The sequence below is a fragment of the Clarias gariepinus genome, chromosome 11 (genome assembly GCF_024256425.1).
Source record: "Clarias gariepinus isolate MV-2021 ecotype Netherlands chromosome 11, CGAR_prim_01v2, whole genome shotgun sequence".
NCBI lineage: Eukaryota > Metazoa > Chordata > Actinopteri > Siluriformes > Clariidae > Clarias > Clarias gariepinus.
Genome location: NC_071110.1, coordinates 1255001 through 1277933, shown reverse-complemented (window position 1 = coordinate 1277933; position 22933 = coordinate 1255001). Strand labels below are relative to the sequence as shown.

The window sequence follows — 22933 nt, the reverse complement described above, 5'->3', positions numbered from 1 at the left end:
TTGATGGATGATGGATGAATAAAAAATATGAAAAATATGAAAGATGAGTCAATAGATAGAAGACAGACGGATAGTAGGTAGAAAAATGATGGATATATTTGTACATGTGGTGGAGAGGTGGATTAGAGATGCTGTATAGCTGAATGGATAGATAGAAGATGACTGGATGGATGGATAGAACATAGATGGATTGAAAATAGATGGCTTGGAAGAAAGATAATGGGATAAATGGAAAGAAGATGGACAGATGAAAAGATAGATAGAGGATAGATCAGGTAGTCAACTGTAAGAAGATGATGGAGGGAGATAGATGGAGATGATGGAAGGTTAGACAGAAGATAGACTGACGGATGGGTGGATAAACGATAGACGAGTAGAAAATAAATAAACGTAGAAAGAGAGAACTGAAAGATGATCATATGATGGATCCAAAGCGAAGATCGTAGTATATGGTGGACAGACGGACGGATGGACGGATGGATGAATGGATGGATGGATGGACAAAAACGTGTACAGAAGACGCTTGAATAGAAAGATGCATGGAGATACCGTAAACTCTATAGTTAGATGATGGATGGATAAGAAAAAGATGAGTATAAAATAGAGGGATGATAGCTGATGGACAAAGAGAAGACGGATAGAGAGAAGATGGATGGATTGATCGATGGAAGGTGTCTCTGGTCTCAAGCTGAGTAACTAAACATCATCATGTCACGTGTAGAGAAAAACCAAACCATTAATTATTTCATTAAAAATAAAACAAATACAGCACTGGGATGTGGTCATTAGTGTGTGTGTGTGTGTGTGTGTGTGTGTGTGTGTGTGTTTATGGGCCTGTTGTTTTCCTGCACTGATTTTCCCTCTGCTCCTCAATCAGCCATCTGCTCAGCTGTATTAAAGGTCAAGCCATGAATTGATGCAAAACTAAAAAAAGAGAGGAAATGATGGCACAAAACACACACACACACACACACACACACACACACACACCTGGACTGAACTCATCTTCTGCTATGGAAACAAATCAATTAGAGGTGCAGCGATTAAGCCGGACAAAGACGGATTTCATGCGTCACGCTTCAGCGCAGGAGTTTATACAGTAACCACAGCAGCAAAGACACACTGTACAACCACACACACACACACACACACACACACACACACCTGTAAAACTCATTCATCATTCACCTGCTTCAGTACAGAATGTTTTAGAGAGCACCTGCTCTGTTCCTCTTATACCACAGTGAATAGAGGTCACTTCCTGTTGTCACTTACACTACAGCAGCTGTAGACACTCGTTCTGTTTCTTTATTATCACACGTCATACAATCACATGGAAAAAAACAGGTTAGTTATACTGGCTGAGCATAAAGTCCTTCTTATATCTTATACTTTACTATATAGTAACATGGATGTTGTGGCATTACATAGAGCAATTAATAAATAACTGTATACACTTTTTATTGTATAAACAGAACTCAGTCCTGAGAGTAAAAACTCCGTTTATTTTAATCCCCTGATACACTAATGCACTTATCCCAGTGTCTCACTAGTGCTTGGACACCATCAAGGTAGAACGTTTTCTCTCAGACTGCCTGCTTCATGTGTGAAACGCCGGCCTCCCAGGAACTCCTTTAATGGACCAAACACGTGGGGATGTCTTGGAGCGAGTTCAGGACGGTACGGGGGGGCGTGGCGATAACTCCCAGCCGAGTTCCTGTGATGAGCGAGTGGTGTTGGTGAGTGAGTGTGTGTAGAGTTCACACAGACAGATGCGTCTCTTCCGCAAACAAGTTATCGTCACGCACAGACGTACGGCCTTCTTTAAAACGTTTGCAGTTCAGATGCTTTACTGCGGCTAAGAGTCTCATCACTGTACTGTGTACGAAGTCTCCTGTAAATCTCAATCGCCTGTTTATACCTTTGATCACAAGTCAGTCCCGGTTTGACTTGAACGCCCCTCCTGTATTTTGCACTAAAACAACATGTTTGTGTCTGGTGCAGGTTCTGTTTAGAAATCAGGTGAGGACTTCGTGCTCACCAAGTATTAAAGGCTAAAGCAGTATTTGGATGGGATTAGTTTTTCCAGATGTGTGTGTGTTTTAGTTATGTAGCATGATGGTGTCTGATCATCATTAGATTAGTTATCATCTGTTACCACAGAATATGTGACCTAGGAGTGATTTTACTCCAAATAAATCAATGTGATTGTTTTGATAATGTTCTATAAATAAATACCGTTCTGTCTGTAGGCCTGGGGGGGGGGGGGGCGGCGGGGGGGCGGGGGTTAAATAGTCATGTGACTGCGTTCAGAATAATTTATCTGTCTGGAAATCTAGAGCAGAAATAATAGAAATGTCAGAAGAGATGAAGAGACGATAACACACTGCTGATGGTTTTTATCCATGACTGATTCTAATCCGCCGCCTGGACCACATGGTAATACGTGTTCTCAGGGCGCTCCCTGCTGGTCTCTCTCTCTCACTACTACTTCATCTCTATCTCTCTCTCTCTCTCTCTCTCTCTTAGGTTTAAAGGCTGCTTTAATAGCATGAAAAATCTTAACATTTGCATTGCTGAAGCTAGGGTACGGGGAAAATGAGTGCAAAAATAAACAAATAGAAGCAAATATACACACATTTAACACTACAGTCACATCCCTAAACATTACACAGAACTCTAAACACCAAACACTCACAGAACCCGAGAATAAAGAGGAAGAAAGAAACGCAAAGTAAAATTAGAGTGCAAATTATATTTGCACTCTACTCTAAATATACATTCACCTGATACATTATGTGACTGTGACCAGACCTAACTCTCTCTCTCTACACACGTCGCTCCTGAGCCATCAGTGATCCAGACCCCATCTGTCCTCTGGACCTGTCTGACTCGTCCTGGTGTCCCTCTCCTGGTTGGAGATCTCATCACATGGACGCCCCGTGTGGTCTGTCTGGGATGTCTGAGGACTCGTGACAGCAGTCGCTCGATAGTTCAGGACTGGAGTTTCCTACAGTCTACCTGAGCCTCCAATAACCAACTGGACTCCATATGAACTTCTCCACATCTCCTGTTATAATGAACTTCCATGAGCATATTAAGGATTCCAAAAAGCCTTGAATGCTGGAATAAAAATTCTTAGAAGAACACGAGGGCCCTTCACACACTATGATGTCATAGGGCTGATGTCATAGTGCCTGGGCCCTAGGTATGATCAGTGGTCGGTCACTGCATCTCACGTGAAGGCAGGTGTGCTGCAGCTCTATTTGTGCTCCACCAGTAGATGGGGCTGTCTGTCAAGATGTCTTGTTACAGGGCAGCTGGACTGCTACCATCTCCAATAGCCAAACCTCACTGGCCGAGTCTGACTTTCTTTTAATAACGTAAAGTTTTTTATTATAAAGAACAAACACACAGTCCAGACTGAACATGAGAACTAATGCTATGGCTATGCTACACACTACAGGCTAAGTGCCAGGACTTGGCACACACGCTAGGCAGGAACTCTGTGCAAAACAATGATTTAATGTAATGTTCATAAATTGACAACTTACATAATATTTTTAAATAATTTTAGCAAACGGTGTATTAATTATAAATCCTGATTAAATATGATTGATTTCTGATTGATTACGTGACACATGGCGACACGCCCATCACTCTGGAATAGGGACAATCTGGATTCATCAGGTCACATGAACTTTTTCAACCGCTCCAAAGTCCAGTCTTTATGGTGTGTGTGTGTGTGTGTGTGTGCGTGTGTGTGTGTGTGCGTGTAAAAATGCTCTTTCTTTTACTATTAAACAAAGCTTTGGTTTCTACTGGACATTTTTTGCACTCGAGACTTCACCAGCTGTGTGTGATCTCCTCTCACGCTCATTCAGGATGTTTTTCTGCCCACATTTCCACTGTGAAGTTCAGCTCTGTCCTTCTACAGTTTAATAATCTGTTGGACTTTATCCCAGTTCCAGTCATTTCAGTTTTATCTCCATATATGTAGGAATAAAGTTTAGGAGATTAAATTGAAATTTAGCAACGGTTCCCAAAATACCCATAATGCACCACTATACACACAGGATGACAGTAAAAGCTGAAGTGTGTGTGTGTGTGTGTGTGTCTACAGAGAAGAACGTAGTGATGCTGTAATCTCTCCATCTCAGGCCTGAGGAATAGTTCTTATCACCTTAACATCTGTCTCATTCGTAATTTCCCTTTCATCAGGACTTTAATAACGATGTGAGGAGGATCTGATCTCAGATCAGCGGTGAAACACTTCATTTAGCATGACGCAGGAGCAAGCGCTCAGCTCGTCAGGCTTCATTAGGCCGCGGCTGTGATGTCACCCCAGGTCCGTTTCTACTCGGGGCTCGGAGTTACGACAAAAAACGCGTTCATTTCTCTGCCAGAGATAAAAAGATGTTTTCAGTGATCTCGGTTTTCTACAGCAGCTGTTAATAACAATCCATTTTAATAAAAAAAAAAGATGGGGGGGGGGGACATGGGGGCAAGTGTGTGACCATTAAGTTGTGCATTTTGAATGACATAAAACTATTAGAGTTTGTTAACAACGTTCGGCGTGAAGGTTTACAGACTCAACACCGCAAATGATCAGAATAACAGAATAATCAAGCGACTGTCACTACCATGATGTTGATTATTTCCCTATAACAGCACACACACAAGTGTTTTATTCATACTCCTACATCATTCCCTGGAGAAACCTCTGCAGTCCAACAAAGGACCGTGCAGACCGTTGGTGATTACCATTGTATTTATATGCCTGTCTTTGTACTGGGGCAGGAAACCGGAGTACTTCGAGGAAACTTACCAAACACAGAGAGAATTTACAGCAGCAACAATTACAAAGTGTTTAGTTCTTAAAGATCAACACATCATATTTTTTATGTTATCGAAACAGGTTCGTTCTTGTTCACACTTAAAAACAATCTAATTCTGGAACTGATTATAAAGAAACCATAATAAAACACAAAAAACACAGTACTATGATGCAAAAAGTATTATTATCAGTTGCAGTAGTAATAGTATGTAGACAGCAGAGGGCGCTACAGGATTTTGGGGATTCTTTTTAAAATACTCATTTAAATGTAGTCAGATGTCTGCTGATAAAACCAGGGGTTTTAAAGGTTATTGAGTTATTAACAGGGACACAGGCCACGCCTCCTTCACTGAGACTGACAAATACACAGGCCACGCCTCCTTAACTGAGACTGAGAGGGACACAGGCGACGCCTCCTTCACTGAGACTGGAAGGGACACAGGCCACACCTCCTTCACCAAGACTGACAAATACACAGGCCACGCCTCCATCACTGAGACTCACAGAGACACAGGCCACGCCTCCTTAACTGAGACTGAGAGGGACACAGGCGACGCCTCCTTAACTGAGACTGACAAATACACAGGCCACGCCTCCTTCACTGAGACTGACTTATACACAGGCCACGCCTCCTTCACTGAGACTGAGAGGGACACAGGCCACGCCTCCTTCACTGAGACTGACAAATACACAGGCCACGCCTCCTTCACTGAGACTGAGAGGGACACAGGCCACGCCTCCTTCACTGAGACTGACAAATACACAGGCCACGCCTCCTTCACTGAGACTGACTTATACACAGGCCACGCCTCCTTCACTGAGACTGAGAGGGACACAGGCCACGCCTCCTTCACTGAGACTGACAAATACACAGGCCACGCCTCCTTCACTGAGATTGACTTATACACAGGCCACGCCTCCTTCACTGAGACTGAGAGGGACACAGGCCATGTCTGATGCGCTCTTTACCCGTTTCCTTTATGAGTCACTTTGTGGTCCTGAGCTGAAGATAACATCATCATTTCCTTCAGCAGCTCCTCTCTATCCTCTTTAGATTTGATTGTATAAAAATGTCTTTTCCAGGTTTAATGTGTTTTTATTTATTATTTATCGTGATGGAGGCAGCGTTGTGTTTCTCTCAAAACGAAATAAAACTCAACTTTACATTTTAAAGTAGATGGAGAAACAAATTACCGTTACAAATATTTTTAGGACTCTGTTTTTAGTCACTATCTTTATATACAGTGTGTGTGTGTGTGTGTGTGTGTGTGTGTGTTTCCTTCACACTTCCTGCAAGGTACAATTTAACAAAATTTGTGCTGCTCTTCATGTCAGCTTTTAAAAACTCTACTGCCACATATGAAACACTAAAAGTGAGATGTTATATTATTTAAGAAATAAAATACTTTGAAAAAACCTTTCTTAAAAAGTTTATTCAAACTAAAAATTACACACTGTAACATGACAAATTGTATAATATACAAAATGTATAACACAGAATTTTTCCAAATATTAGGAAACATCCATATAGTTTAAATCCCCAGTGCTGTTAATGTCCATTATCAGCACTCGTGGAACGCCTCTCGTCCAATCAGATTACTCAGTTGGAACTAACTGTTGTTTAATTAAACTTGTAAAAAAAAAAAAAAATTTTATTCTATCTATATTATTATTATTATTATTTAGTATTTATTTTAACACAAAAAACATATTATTTTATTTTAAATATTTTAAATAAAATTAACTCTATTATTTAAAGACCGAATACAAGGCTCTGATGTCCACCTTCACATTATTTCCAAAATGCAGCAAAATCATACAGTACGTTCTTTATAAAAACCACGCACTCTTCCCCAGTTTAAATTAAAAACGTTTTTATTTATGTTAACATTAAACACCAGCACGTCGTCTCCGTAGGAAATGATGTGAAAGCGTTACAGTTTGTTCTTCACTTCCATAATTAAAGTGTTCTAAATATTAACTTAATGTTACACTAGGTGTTTATTCTATGAGCTGCAGTGCGTACGAACGATAACTCATGCAACATGAGATTAAAAAAAAAACACGGAAAGCTAACGATGTGACAGGCGTACCCTCTGAGCTTTACATTCAGAGTATTTTTTTTTATTATTATTATTTGTATATTAAATTTATGTTTATCATGTATTTCTATGCTAACTCCAGTAGTACAGAGCTAGCATATTCCATGAATGCTAATTACTGCTACCTAGCAGGTTACGCCGCTTGTCTGTCCGTGCTGCTTTAGCTGGTGAAATGTAATGGCAAGCTACAAACAACAACACAATGCTGCAAGCTATCTAGCTAGTCAGTTTACTATAAGATAATATTTGTGTGTGTGTGTGTGTATGTGTGTGTTAGCTATCAAATTTCCAGATATACCAAAACTTCAGTCTAGCTAATAAAATGAATAATGCGTCTGCTCCTGATGCTAAACCTGCTGTGTACAGGGTGTAACTGGTTCTTAGCACCTTTCTTATACACGTTTACACAAGTTAGTGGTGAGTAATCCTTGGTGTGTGACTGGGACAGTGTAAACTGGCAGGTTGAAACACACAATGAAGTTAAACTCATTAGCGTGTTGTGTAAACTGTTAGCGTCAGGCTCGCACTATGCTAATGCGAGTTCACATGAAGCAGGATTTAATGAGAGGGTTCAGTTTCTTTCCTCCGGCGCGGCTTTGTAATCTAAAAAACAGAAAAAAAGAGATAAACAGGTTTAAAGGCAGACTTCAATTCAGAGCTCTTGGGATTTGGGATTATGTGATATAACGTCACTGAAAATTAAAAGGATACACCGAATCCATTTGGATAGATATGGAGGACACGCCTCGTCCAGTGAAACTAAATTAAAGAGGCCATGCCTCCTATAACAAAACTAAATTACAGAGGCCACACCTCTTTAAGTAAAACTAAAGGTACAGAGGCTACGCCCTCTTTAGCGAAACTAACGGTACAGAGGCCACGCCTCCTACAGCAAAATTTATTTACAGAGGCCACGCCTCTTTCAATGAAACTAAATTACAGAGGCCACACCTCCTACAGTTAAACTGAATTACAGAGGCCACACCTCCTACAGTTAAACTGAATTACAGAGGCCACGCCTCTTTCAGTGAAACCAAATTACAGAGGCCACACTTTCTTCAGTGAAATTAAAAGGTACAGAGGCCACGCATTCTTCAGTGAAACTGAATTACAGAGGTCATACCTCCTTTAGTAAAACTAAATGACAGAGGCCACACCTCCTTCAATAAAACTGTTAGCCACATTTTCTTCACTCCACCCAACAGGCACCAAGGTCCCATCACATTAACTTGGTTCCTCTACTGAAATGGAAGGACTCTAAGATTACACCTTTTTAATCTGGAGTGACAGTACAGAAATCACGCCTCCTTTACCTGAAACAGGTAAAACACTGAGACTGGCAGGCCACAAGTTAACTTAAACTTAATTATAACTCCGGGGTTTACTATAAGGAACTGTGTCACTGATTTTAGCAGAATGCGAGCTAAGATAAAAGCTCGGCATCGTGGGATACCACAGTGACCTCACACTGATGTTGCCTTAGTAACCGTGACCTCGTTGAGGTGAGCAATAAGTAGGGCAGCATTGTGTGAAAAGTGCTGAAAAACAATTACAGTGGTCTGGAAAAGAGTAAACTATAAACACATTACACATCTACAGTCAGCTCGGTTATCAGAAGTATTGGTGTCCTTCAAAAAAAAAAGCTTTACAATTTTGCTACAGATTTATTTTACAGCTTCAACAACAGATACAATAACTAATAAAACTAACTTACTACTGCTTACAGTAGAGTAATATCTATCGCATACTATACGAGGGTAAAGCCCTGGCTTAGCACCGAGTTGAGTAGGTCAGTGTAAAGCATCAGTGGCCATAAAGCCGAACCTTGAGGGACGCCAGGTTGAACTGTTAGAACATTAAACACTGGATCCAGAGAATGTGAGGAAACAAGCTCTGATGCTCAAGAACTCAATTTACATCCACATCACAGACTTTATTTTTTGGTGTTTTGTGTTTAAATCCACGTTTCATGGTGTGTGTGTGTTTGTCAGCAATTTACACTTTGTCTTATAAAGTCCTTTTCTGCTTCTTCTTTTCCTACTTTGTGCCCCATGTTTTTTTTGTTGTTGTTGTTTCTACAACTGCCCTTTATTTCATTTTTCACTTCTCTATTCCTTTCCATTTTCTTATTTTTTACATTACTTTCTTTCCCTTTTCTTTTCATGTTTTTTTATATTTCTCACCTTTTACTTGTTTCTTTTTCTTGCTTGTTTGTTTCTTCAGCTTTTATTTTTATTTTATGTTTGTCTCTGCAATTTTTTTCCTTCCTTTGTTCTTTCTTTTTCATTCATCTGTTCTCTCTTTCTGTCATTTGGGACACGTCCCCTTTTAGACCCTCCTGCGTGCCTGGAGGTGTCTTTGAGAAAGGAAGCGATCTCTCTCTCTCTCTCTCTCTCTCTCATTGACTTGTCCTGGTTTCAGAGAGATGATGAAGTGGATCAGGAGCAGGATGTCTTTAGGGAGAACTAAAATAGGAACGTTCCTCACACAATGTTGTGTAAAGTCCTAGATCATAGGGAACCGCTTTACTCCTGCACTCCACCGTGTCCTGATTCCACTACAATAACACTGTGACCTCTGACCTCAGTTCCCTCATCATATGACCTCTGACCTCAAGTAAGAGTGTTTCATTCCTCTTACACCACAGAGACGTAACAACTTAGCAACATTTTCACCCTCTCTCTCTCTCCAAGTTCCTTTCATTCTTTATATAATCTTTATATATCGTTTTTTTCTTATTCCATTACTTTTCTATCTTGCCCACTTTTTTCTTCTAATTTTCTGTTCCTCCTTGCTTTGTGCATCTTTCTTTCTCTTCACCATTTTTCTGCTTGCATCACTTTTGCTCTTTGTCTTCTTAATTCATTTCCTCCCGCTATGTCTTTTTTTATGTTTCATCTGTCTCTCTTTCGGTTTCATTCTTTTTCACTTTCTTCTTCTGCTTGCCTCAATTCTATTTATTTGTCTCATTCTTTTCTTTATTTTTCCCTTTATTATATATTTCAATTGTGTTCTTTATGTTCTCCTTTTTATCTCATTCTTTCTTTTGTTCTTTTTTCCCCCAATTTCCAGTTTGTTTTGGTTTCACATCTTTCCCATCATCCTTTCATCCTGTGTGATTAGATATGTATATGTGACCTAGGGTAATGGCAGTGTATTTGTGTGTGTGTGTGTGTGTGTGTGTGTGTGTGATGAGATTAAGCTCTTACCCTGGGAGTGACAGAGCTAAAGGATTACTGCAGCAGCGCTTTACTGAAACGCCGCTCGCACCACCCGGTCACTCAGAGGCTGCGTTGGCCGAAAATTATCTCCCAGCAACCCGTCATTCCCTTCAAGAAGCTCCGCCCCTTTAATGTGAGACCTGAGTCTCCGGAATTCCTCAATCTGAGGACAGGAAGCACATACGCAGGTGTAAATTTATTTATTTATTATATTATATAATATATAGGTATGTTTTATATATATATATATATATATATATATATATATATATATAAAGTGCTTTTAACAATATGACTGTGTGTGTGTGTCATGCCAGAGGAATGCCCTTTTCCTCAGTGTCCCTTCATGACCTTCGTGTCTGGACCTGCACATCCATGTCCATATAAACACACTTATTTGCCTTTTTATTTCTTTATTACGTTTTTAATTCCATATTACTTTTTATTTCTAATTTTCCTGTCCTTCTCTTCTTTCTTCTTCTTTTCCTAATGATTTATTCTTAACAGCCTTATTCCATCACTCCTAACAAAACACACGCTTCCCCTGAGGCGTCGCTGATCTGGAGCTCCAACACGACAGGATCCTGAGATCAGAGCCCTGGCTTTAGTTCAGCTCCCTCACACTCGTGTGTTTAATCACATTAGCCGTCACTGTTCTATTCACTCACTCGTGTCCAGAGGTGTGTAGTAACGAGTTACATTTACTCCTGTACATTTACTTAAGTAACCTATTTTTTTTAAAGTACTTCTACGAGTAGTTTTACTGCACCTTACTTTTCACTTTTAATTGAGAAGAAGAAACGCTACTCTCACTCCGCTACACTCGACTTGTTACTTTTATAACCATCTATTCTACACATGCAGCCGGTGTACCACATGATTCTGTTTTACCAATCAGACGCAGCAACAATAATCACATGTAGTCACATGACCACACAAACTGGCGGCATAGCAGCAAAAAAATCTTCAGCACCAGGCGGAATTAAAAAAATCAGCTTGAGTATCCTTTCACCGAATGTTTTTTTACTTTTACTTGAGTAATATTATTTTGAAGTACTAGTACTTGAGTACATTTTTTGGCTACTCTACCCACCTCTGCTCCTGTCTCTCTGAACATGGTCCAATCGGCGCCAAGGCCTGCTCCGAGGAGTTCTGCGTCTGATTAAGTTCTGATTGTCTGACTGTCTTATGAAGTGTCTTTTTTTATCAAACTTCAGGCACTGCAGTGTATTCTGTGTGAGCTCTGGAAGGGGCTGCATTAACAGATTTTCATAATGTGTAACCTGTAACAATTCACAGAATTAGAAAGGTAGCGGCGTTAATGATCAACACAGCTAACACAACCTCATCTCAGAGCAACGCCGTCATGTGTTTAAGAAAAACAGCATGTCAAAGGATTGGGCTGAGGAAGCACAATTAGAAAACAGGCACAGTCGTGAGAAACTTATGATGCTTACTTTATATTTACACTTATTCCACTTTAGCATATCAGCATAACGTTATCAGACGTGTGTTCTTACTGAAAGTGCTTCTGTGACTGGGTGTGAATGTGGGTTTAGTCAGACAGCTGCTCTCTCCTCAGTACTGCGGACCGTACAAACCTTATTATCTGTTTTTTTTATTTTTTAAGCATACTTACTATATACTATTACCCTGCATACAAAATCTTCCACCAATCGCCACGGCTCAGGCTTGTTTGTAAACAACATGGCTGCCACTAGAGGGCAGATTTCTGATATCGGCCCCCAGAGGTACATGTGCAGTAAAAACGTTATGTCTAAATTTTAACTTTAATTCAGGACATTTATTTAAAGCTGCCATTTCTTAAACAATTATCATTTTGTAATGTATGTAAAATTAACATCATATAAAGTATTTAATATCTGATGTGCTGTGTTGTATTTACCTGCATCTGGGAGATGGTTAGCGGGTAGCGGTAAAGGATCCAGGTGACTTTTTCGCTGCACGGCGGTGTCGTTAAAGAACCTTCATACACCCAGTAATCTCTTAATAACGGATCTGAATCAAGAACAATAAACACAATGACATGTGAGTGAAGTTCTTACGGCAATTTGATCTCATAGTCGCCAGTCAACAGCAGGGAGTCACAAGGCTACGAAATTATCATTAAAAAAAAAAAAACATCGATATAAAACTTAGAATTATAGAACATTCTAAGGTACGGAAATAAAAGAAAAAGATACATTTGACTTAGGATAGAGTGAAACGTACCTGGTAGTAAAGTGTTAGGATTAAAACATGGAATAACTTTTGTCTTTCCCTGTAATGACAAAATATTAGTTGTTACACAAAAATTATGATTATTTACATTTATTACTTTTATGATTTGTTCAAGTCGATGCTGCAAACCAGGAGGAATAAACTCGTCACGCTATACGTGTGTGAAACCCGTCAGGTTAAACCATCAATGTTACAGGAATGATTATTACAGATTTTGTGGTATTTAATACTTTAATAGCTTCCACTAACAGAAGTAATGGCACCCTGTAAATCAGGAGTGGTTGTTGTGTGTGTGAGAGTCTACGTTAGCTGCTGCGCTGCACTGGATGAGCTGCGTTACTGCAAGATTTAGAAGCCGCTCTTTTACCATTTAGTCAATATTTTATCTATTTCTAATTATAATTTCTATTATTTCTCTCATTGCCTTTTATAAAGTTTTGTGATCGTGGCTAAAACATTTGGTAAATTTGCCGCTGATTTCTACAATCCAGTTTATCGACATACAATCAGGAAACAATGCGGAAAAATAACATCACGGAAATCTGGAAAAAAATTTATTTATGAAACAACATTTACGAGGGGCATTCAAGTCAAGTGGGACTTTGGAACGCCTGATCGTTTAAATTCGATGGATAACTTGTCACAAAAAGGCTAATATCATCTGTGTGAACTGTACACACACAACACCACTTGTACATTACAGGAACTCAGATCAGACTTATTTGTTTATTTTTATTTTTGTGAAGCTGCTTTGAGACAATGAACATTTTTCAAAGTGCTATATAAATAAAATTGAATTAAATTAAATTGGCACATCCACATTTCCACATTTTTGAGCCATTAAAGGAGTTCTTGGGAGGCCTGCGTTTCAGCCTTGAATCAGACACACAGTCCGATCACGGCTCTGATGTACTGAGAAAACCTTTAACCTTGATGGTATCCAAACACTGGGGGCATCATACGTAGTACACACAATAAGTGCACTAGTGTATCAGGGGATTATATAGAGACATAAAGGCAGTTTTTACTCTCAGTCCCACTTTGACTTGAACGCCCTGTATAACTATTATTTCACTAAAAGGCTGCTTAGGCAGGACGAGCGTCTGAGTGTGTAGCGTCTGGTGTCTTTACACAACATGATGTTTGTACAACATTTATTTTATTTTAAGTATTGATGAGCTACAGTAATCACTGGATGGTCCTCACAAGGATAGACGCGCGTGTGTGTGTGTGTGTGTGTGTGTGTGTGTGTGTGTGTGTACTTTATACTGCAGGTCCTGTAACACCTCCGTGACGGCCTTCAGACCCAGATGTTCCTTACCGATCTGCACGAAATAAACACACTCATGAACACACTTACAGAGGTAATAACCCCCCCGCCCACACACACACAAACACGCATGCATGTACGCATGCACACACACACACACACACACACACACACCTGGACGAAGAGAGCGATGATGAGGATGCCGTTCCTCTGGCCCATGGCATCGTCTATGGAGTTGAATAACGTGCTGTTCCAGTGGATCAGATGGAGCTAGAGGACACACACACACACACACACACACACACACGAAGCAGGGTTACTGTTATAACTTTGAAGTTGATTATTTTTCCACAGCATCATGTTCCTGGGTGTATTATTACTCCCACACCAACAATTAGGATACATTTGGTGTAAATAAGGTACAACAACAAGTTTTAAAGCTTTTAGTGCGACATGAAGTCCCTGTGTGTGTGTGTGTGTGTGTGTGTGTGTGCTGTGGCAGGTGCACAGGACGTGTGTATACACTTTATTTAAAGAGCTCTCAGTATTGTTTGTGCGTCAATATCACACCAACAGTATAAATAAACACACACACACACACACACACACACACACAGGACAGTAAAAAGCACAGCATATATATATATAATACAGCACTAAATATAAATATAAACTGTGCAGAAGAAAGCAAACATGGGGAGGGGTTAGTGTTTGGGGGGAGAGTCCATTTCCATAACACTGTGTAATTCTTCTTCAGAAGTTTTTTCTCTCTTTTTTGTTTCTTGGCCTTTTGGTTGGTTCATGGCAGCCGGTTTGTCTATAAATCTATCCAGAGACATTTGCACACTTGCACACCTGCGCTACACAAAAAGCAGACTGCATTATCGTTCATAAGGCGTAGCACTCTACACAGATTTGCTGAGACGATACTTCTCAGCAGAGGCTTGAACGTCACTCAACTTTGCACAAAATTCTTTTATCATGATCCACAATTGCTGACTGAGCAAAACTGTTGCTGTGCTACGCACTCGTGTATGAGTTCAGCTGATAGCGGCAGCTTGGGATAGCGGTTTCTGGCTCGTGTTCTCAGGAGCAGTTTGTAAACAGAGACAAATTTTAGGTGATATTTTTGGTCCTGGTCGTATTTGGTCGTACTCCGGGGCGTTTGTGAACCAAGATTCCAATAAATACTGTTTTTTTACACACTGCTAATAAACTAGCGGTATTTGGCTGATGATAACTTTAGCTAGGTTACAGCTTGGTTAAATCAGCTAACTGCTGTTTTGCTAACTGCCTAGTTTGCCCCAAATCGCTGTGATGCTAAATGGCTTAATCACTGCTAGCTAGTGTGCTTCTTCATTCGGTTAATTCACTAAATAGTTAGCTTTAGAGATTCAACCTACTGTATTAGCTTATGTGCTACTTGGCTAATAATGTTAATTCTCTTCAGTTAAATACTAATTGTAGCTAAACTACTGGCTACATAATAAATGCTCACTAACTCTAATGACTTAAGTTTACTCTGGTTAACTAACTAGCTAGCATGCTAATTGGCTAGTTCTTCACACTAAAACATGCTGTTTTCTAATTAAGGTAGGGATTGAATTTGCTGAATCATGGAATTGCTAACTAGCTCCTGTGTTTAGGTTAATATTTATATTCTGATGCTAAATGCTAATCACAAGTGTTTGTTCCTGTCTGGCTTAATTAGCGTGAGTGTAAAGGTTCGCTAGTAAATGTAGCAGGTTTGTTGCTATGGTTTACTTCATGCTAACTTTAGAACTAACCCTCGATTAGGAGTTTAAACGAAATATATATTCACGTTCGAGTGCTCACTTCTGCGTTTTTTATTCTGTGTGGTTTCATAAAGTACAAATTGAACATTAGTGGTGCACGCTTACATGAAAGATGCTAATTGTCTGTGGGCTAGAAGTCATTAGCGCTCAGAGTGGAAGGATCCTGGGTTTCATCAGAAGCAGAAATATAAACCGTAATCGATGGATGTTTTCTGGAAATTACAGCCGATGGAGCTCGGGGAATTGTCCTTAGCGCCGCGTCGAGACGCGAGACAGAATCGAGTGCCGGCTTCAGTCCACGGGGTTCGATCCCACACCCTCCACAGTGCGAAATGTGTTCACTCTGTTCCTATGTGTCATGAAGGTGAAAAAAAAAAAAAATATATATATATATATATATATATATTTTTTTTTTTTTTTTTTTTTTGGCAGATATTTGGACCAAATTCTTTTTTAACTTGATTAAATTTTTCCAATTTATTTTTTACCCTTGATTATGACAGGGCTTTTAAAATTTTGCAACAAAGGCTGTTTTATTTATTTATTTATTTATTTATTATTTTCTGTTTATGTTTTTTGATTGTTTTATGTTTATTTGGACGAAAGCATTTTTCTTAACCTTTTTTTTTTATTTTGCCTCATTATGACTTTGGTTTATTTATTTTTTTTATTTGGACGTGTGTTTTCTTCTTTCATTTAAACTTTTTTTTTTTTAACAAATATCCAACTTTTATTCATAGTTTCTTTTTAAAAAATCTTTCTAGTTTTTACATTTTTGGACACTTTTTTTTTCCCTTTCTTTTCTACACAGATTGTTTTTCTAATTACAAGTACAATTAAAATACAAGTTGTCTCACTGCCTAATTGAATTCTAAAATTCTATGTTTGCGTGTGTGTGTGTATGTGTCTGTATGTTTGTGTATGTGTGTGTGTGTAAAAAACTGACCTCCATGGGAAAGGCCTTAAAGTTAACAGTGTGTTCGGAGCCTCTCTGGTTCTCTTTGCCCCAGTGGAACCGAACCTCATGCAGCTCGAACTCGTGATCACTGGGCAGAGGACCTCCAGTCACCACTGCAGCCCGAACACCAGAGAGAGACGGAGGGAAAACATATTGCAAGTTATAAAAAAAAATAATAAATAAAAAAAAACTATACAAAAATTGGAGAAGAGCCTAAATTATACTGATTATTAGTCTTGCTGTACAGACTTGATGTTCGGTCATTACTGGTGCACGTTGGTACCTGATTTCGACTTGAGCATGATCCTGACCGTGTGTCCATCGTTGATGACCTCACAGTCTCGACACACCACGTAGTTGGGCGTTAAACCGACCTCCAACAGTCTGGGGTCATAACGAGCTTCTCTCGAGTTTAGGTTTATGGGAGACTGATTCTCTCCATTTGCGTCGGGGAACAGGAGACCCCACTCCACACCTACACACACACACACACACACACACAACACTTTTAATTATTTTATTTAAAGTTTATAGTTAATTTTGTCGGCTATTTTCAATTTTAGTCCTAGTCTTAGTCCCGGTATAAATGTCCCTGATAGTTTTATTATATTTATTAAATCTGATCCTATTTTTTGTTAGTCAAGTTTTAGTCGACTAAAAGTCTGGACATTTTAGTCTAATTTCAATCAAAGGAACCTTTGAGTATTTTCGTCTAGTTTTTGTCAATGAAAATGTAACATTTTAGCAATAAGATTATAATTATTAATTAACCCTACAGTCAATCTAGTCCATGGGCTGTTTTTCTCCAGGTCAATATAAAGATAATGTATGAGGTGTACTACTGTACTACTGCTCGTTCCATAACCAATGAACACCGTATCACAGCGCATCGGGCCAAAAATAAAATGTAGATGAAAATAAAGACAGATGTTTTATTAGTTTTTATTTTTTAAACCAGAATTTAGTCTTGTCTTATTTCGTCAACTACTGCATGCTGATTTTGTCACTGTTCATGATATCTGTGACGTCTCGTCATCGTCTCGTCTTAGTTCCAGGATAAAAAGTCGCCAAAGAATATTTTTCGTCATTATTTTCATTGACGAAATTAACACTACTTCCGACCAATCACAATGCAGGGCTTTGTTTAAGCCACCCGTGTGCTCACTATCGTCCCCATCGTTCTAACAGTAAAGTGTACATGTACTTGACGCTGTTGTGCCTCCCTTAGGGGTAAAGATTTTCAAGTATGATAAAAAGACCTTAAACACAAATTAATTGAATTACTGTAGCGTGATGTTCACCTTCTCCAGACGAAGCTGCCCACTAAACCTACAACTTCAAACAAGTCAAAAACACTCTTTAAACCTTTGATTGTTTTTCTCTCTCCTGAGAGTGCAGAGACAGGACGGTCACTTCTGCGGTAATGATGTGTAACATGAGCGTGTGGTGTAATCAGACTCAGATCAGACCTGTCTCGAGCAGATTGAGATCAGTGCTGAGTGCTGGAGTTTCTCAGTCAGGGACTAATACGGCCTTCGACCACAAACCTTCAGAGAGCAAAACAAAGCACGAGTAGAAGGCCACAAGAGCCAGAACAAGGTCATGAAACAGTTCGTTGGGGTGCGAGGGCTGAGAGTGTAGAGCTCACTGCACCCTTACTCACTCCTGCACTAGCCTAGTGTTATTCGCTACAGGCTGTGTGTCTGTTTCAGTTAAAGATTGATAGATAAATACTTTATTGATCCTGAAGGAAATTCCAGATGTGCATGCTAGGAACGATTTCATTCTTGATATTTAAAAAAAAGATATTAAGATGGTGTGCATGTAGCACTAAGCAGGAAACCAAACAGCAGTTGTATTCTCTTCTTTTTATTATCACTAACAATAATATCGTCTATGAAGTGTTTGTTTTCACACCTAGTTACAGACCTGTTGTTTTTTTGGGAGAGAAACGTAGCAACTTCAGCTTCACTTTTATTTGCAATGCACGAGCAACAGTTTGATGGCAGAACGAGATAAACACCATTTTAAGATTAGATTTTTATTTTGAAATAGAAGGTTGTCTTTAATTTGGAAACAGCTGAACGTCCCCCTTTTAAAAGCTTTGAACTTCTACACTTCATGGCACATAGTGGCTGCATTTTATGTAGCAAAACACGCCACAGTCTGAAAAGCTAATCTCATCAGATCTGTGCAAAACAGCAGCTTCTACAAGTAAATCCTTCGCTTTACAATGTGAGAACACCATGTTATATACCTAAAGCTATGTGTAAGTGAGTCTGTAGTGCAACCTTCTGCTCCATTTATGAATCCATACGTCACTTTTTTTCCCTCTGCCTCTCACTGGCACTGGTTTTTTAGCAATGCCACCTGTTACCTGTGCAGGGCAAATAAAATATAGGATAAAATTGCTCTTTGGTTTTCTGATAAAAAACGTCACACCCTTCCATTATCCCTTTATGTAATAGCCAGGAAGAAAATGTCTGTAGTCTGCACACGGCCTAAAGTAACAGTTATAAAATTCACAGTCAAAACACGAGTTTGTTATTGTTTGTATTAAAACTCAACTAATAAATTACTTATATTAAATTGCATAATTAAATAATCACCAATCAAACGGCATTACAGTTTATTCAGTTTTACAAAACTGTAGAGGGAGATGGATTTATAGCGTTTTGCAACATTACACACAATTCACACTGATTTAACCCAAACAATGTTACCAAAATATGATATAACATCCCTGTGACTCGAAGGAAACATGCACAAATTCATAATGCTCTTTTGCTTTACTGCCAAAACTGCAAAATGGAATTATCTCATTTTGCTGTCAAACTGATGATTTGGTGATTGTGGTGTTTAGGTTCAGTTTCGCAGTGAAATGTCTGACATTGTAGACTTACTGTAATGATCCTGATATACAGTCAGAAGGCTAAGTTCAGTATCGCAGCCTCGCTAATGGACCAGTGGCTCATTGAGAGCTAATAAAAGTCACAGCTAATAAAAGTCACATAAAATAATCCAGGAATAAATTGTTCCCAGGGTCAGATATCCTTCTGTCCGCAAGGAGTCACATGATCTCATCTCTGCCGCTTCCAGCCAATAAGAACTCCCTAAACTGGGTTTATATTAGCAAAGGCTTTCTTTTCTGTGTCTTTAATGAGGACGCTAAATTAAGGCTTTAATGCAGGAGTTAAATTAGGATCTCTTCGGCTCCAGAGTCCCGTCGCTATTAGCGTCTACAATCCTGTAAGGCTGAAAACTTCCTCCAGGGGATTTTACAATGTTCTAATTTTCGATATGCTGCCAAAACACACACACACACACACACAGGCCACTGTTCTTCGTATGGATTAACGTCACTTATTCTCGCTCTGTAAATTTACTGACTGAGTTCTGGCAAATCCTCATCACTTGGTCAAATGAGCTGCATTTAAAACAATTGGGGGCAGTGGTGGCTCAGAGGGTTAAGGCACTGAGTTACTGATCGGAAGATCAGCGGTTCGATCCCCAGCTCCACCAGCTTGCCACTGTTGGGCCTTTGAGCAAGGCCCTTAACCCTATCTGCTCCAGGGGCGCTGTATCATGGCTGACCCTGCGCTCTGACCCCAGCTACGCTGGGATATGCAAAGAAGGAATTTCACTGTGCTGTAATGTATATGTGACAAATAAAGACTTAACTTAATTGACAAAAAAATTTTTGGGGTTGAACCCACCATCTCCTGGTTTATTGAAACCTCAACCCTCATGTATTCCCCATCAGCGCAGGGAGGGTTTACACACAGAACACTGGCACTCACCCCATCATCTGCAGACCGCACAGCGTTAGTGCTCGTTAGCTCACTAGTTTATGTAAGGCATGAGTGTAATAAAAGTGAACAGCGTAATAACGTTAACTCGACCAATTCACATGTTAACTGCAAAAAATTCAAATTCGGCAATTTTTCAATCCTACTTTAAGCACACAAACTGCACAGCAATTTTTTATATGATTGTGGCTATAGCACAAAAGTATTTGCGCCACCACTCACCCCTTCAACAAAAAAACTAATTTTTTGAGTAAAAAATAAATATAGGTTTCTAAAAGTGGAAAAATTCTCTGCAGAAATTTTTTCATGTAGTTAGAATTTAAAACAAGAAAAAAATACATTTCTTATAATAAATCGCTGGGTTCTCCGTATAAAACTCATTACAATGGATTGTTTTATTGAGTGGTTATGGACCAAATTTATTTCTCTTTTACTTTCTATATATTTACATTTAAATACTATTATTACTTCTAATAATTGGATACATTTGTGATATATTAATGATATTTGCTGATATTATTATTAGTAGGAGTAGTAGCAGTAATAAAAGTGTAGAGGAGCCCTGGACCAAACATAAAGGGAGCGGAAAATAAAATACATATCAATGCTAGATTTTACTACCTTACACACTTAAAATGCTATTGTGTGTGTGTATGTGTGTGTGTCAGTGGCGGCTGCTAGCTTTTGAAACAGGGGAAGCTCATATTAGTCCTTCATTATAAAATTCATTATGTTCTTTGCACTTTTCATGCCTTTTGTATGTCCTGTCAAAGTTACCCAGATCCCCAAAACCCAGGTTTGACCAAACACATCCCATTCCCTCAGAAGGTTTCATCAGGAGGCCAACAGTACATTTTCTTTGTCGTAGCACTTCCAGTCAGCCAGTTCACCTTCTCATACCAGGAGAGCTGAAAAGACCTGTTATTTTTTCCTGATTTTTGCACCAGATCCATCTTGAGCATCGGTCTGCCCTGTCGTTTAATTCTGAGTCTCTCCTCGTAAGGAAGACTACGAAATGGTTTTGCCGAAAGCAGGTCAACAATATTAGCCCCGTCTGCGTCTGCCATTATGCACAGTGTGCTAGCTGGCTAGTTTCCCCTTCCACGAGCTACTTTAATTATATAAACGAACTAACTTTACGATGCTGAAACAAGGAGCAAAGTCAAGAACGCTATAATATGTTTTTTTTTATTATTATTTAAAGAATGATTTGTACAAACAAAAATGGTTTAAAACACCAGTAAACAATACAGAGTGCAGCAGTTCGTCGTACCACTTCACCTGCAAAACTGCATGGGACTGAACGCGAATCTCTGTAGCGCTGATGTATACTTAAGACATGCTGTCAATCAAAAAAGGGGTTCCGACCTTTAAACAGCTCCTCCAATCATCATGCAGCAGCCCAGCGTCCTGGCCCGCCCACTGCTCCATTCACTCCTTAAACAATCTACAATAAATACCTGATTCTGAACGAGCTGGTCATGAAGTTAAACGCGTTCTAGCACACTTTTATTAAAACCAATATAAATACGACAGTGCATATATGAGCATTTATTTTCTGACATAGTAGAGGAGGCGGAGCTTCCATTGTAGTCTTAGAGCAGCCGCCACTGGTGTGTGTGTATAATACTAATTTCTTTCATTTTGTTTTGCCTAATCAGGTTAAACATTTCGTTAACATTTAATATTCTAGTTCTTTTGGTCCTTTGAATTAATTGTTTGTACGATTTGTTAAGCGATCAAACAAACCCCAAAAAAATATAGAATGAGTAGATTAGCCTTAGGTAAAGGAGCAGATCTGGGGGACTCATGGACGTAGAGTATTATGGTGAACTGGTATGTTTGGATGCTGTCTTCCTCACTCTCATTGATCACTCTTGTTGACGTTTGTTGACGGTGAGGTGATTGGTCGCTTTACATCTCAGTTCCCCCTCATATCTGTGTTTCCTTCTGGCTCTCCCTTTTAGTTATGATGTCATAGTTAGTCCTGCCGGAGTCTCTGCTTGCACTCTACACTTAATATACATTCACATTATACATTATGTGACTGTGACCAGACCTGACTGTTATCTCTCCCTGTGTCTGTGGAGTTGGTGTGGGTTTGGGATCCAGACAGGACGTAGACGCTCTGAGATTAATGCTGCAAATTCTGACAAAGGTGAAGATGCTGCGCTCTGATTAGTCAGAAGGTGTTGATTAATTCTCTATAACAGCAGCTCTAACAGTAGCGCAGACTTATATTGATGCATTTGTTCTGGAGCTTTTTCGTTTCTATAGAGACGGCTCGTACAGCGCAGGCTCCACTGATGATAAACAGGATTGAGTTTCGTTCAAGGAGAAACGTGTTCCTGTGTCATGGATGGAAGGAGTCTACAGGTGTCTTATTAACTTCACGAGTGAGAGTGTTTATAGCTGCTATGATAGAAATGAGAACTTGTTTTGGCAAAATTATACGTAACATAGGTAACATGAGTACCAAGTATGACATCATTCCCAACTACATTCAAATGTAGAATTGTTGGTGGGCTGCTGTGATAGAAGAGAAATAAAGGGAAATAAAAAATAAAATAAATTTTTATAACCATAAAACCATCAGAGTTTCTCAAACTGCATCACTTCCTGCCTGTAGATTAGTTTCCTATAACTGCATGATCCCTAAGTGTTTTATTCCCTTAAGCCATATTACAGGTTTAAATAAT

At 39.3% G+C, this 22933-nt stretch overlaps 1 protein-coding gene across 1 annotated transcript in view; it reads right to left on the bottom strand.

Moving 5' to 3' along the window:
• Window positions 1–6694: 6694 nt before the first annotated feature.
• ca8 (carbonic anhydrase VIII) overlaps window positions 6695–22933 on the bottom strand; it is an 18770-nt gene continuing 2531 nt past the window's right edge. Inside the window, exons 2-9 of the mRNA XM_053506935.1 lie at window positions 16709–16900; window positions 16414–16538; window positions 13846–13941; window positions 13664–13726; window positions 12393–12441; window positions 12067–12179; window positions 10149–10323; window positions 6695–7542 (exon numbers count right to left, since the gene is read on the bottom strand). Coding sequence (XP_053362910.1) covers window positions 10189–10323; window positions 12067–12179; window positions 12393–12441; window positions 13664–13726; window positions 13846–13941; window positions 16414–16538; window positions 16709–16900 — 773 coding nt within the window. The 3' untranslated portion in view covers window positions 6695–7542; window positions 10149–10188. The remainder of the gene's footprint in view (window positions 7543–10148; window positions 10324–12066; window positions 12180–12392; window positions 12442–13663; window positions 13727–13845; window positions 13942–16413; window positions 16539–16708; window positions 16901–22933) is intronic.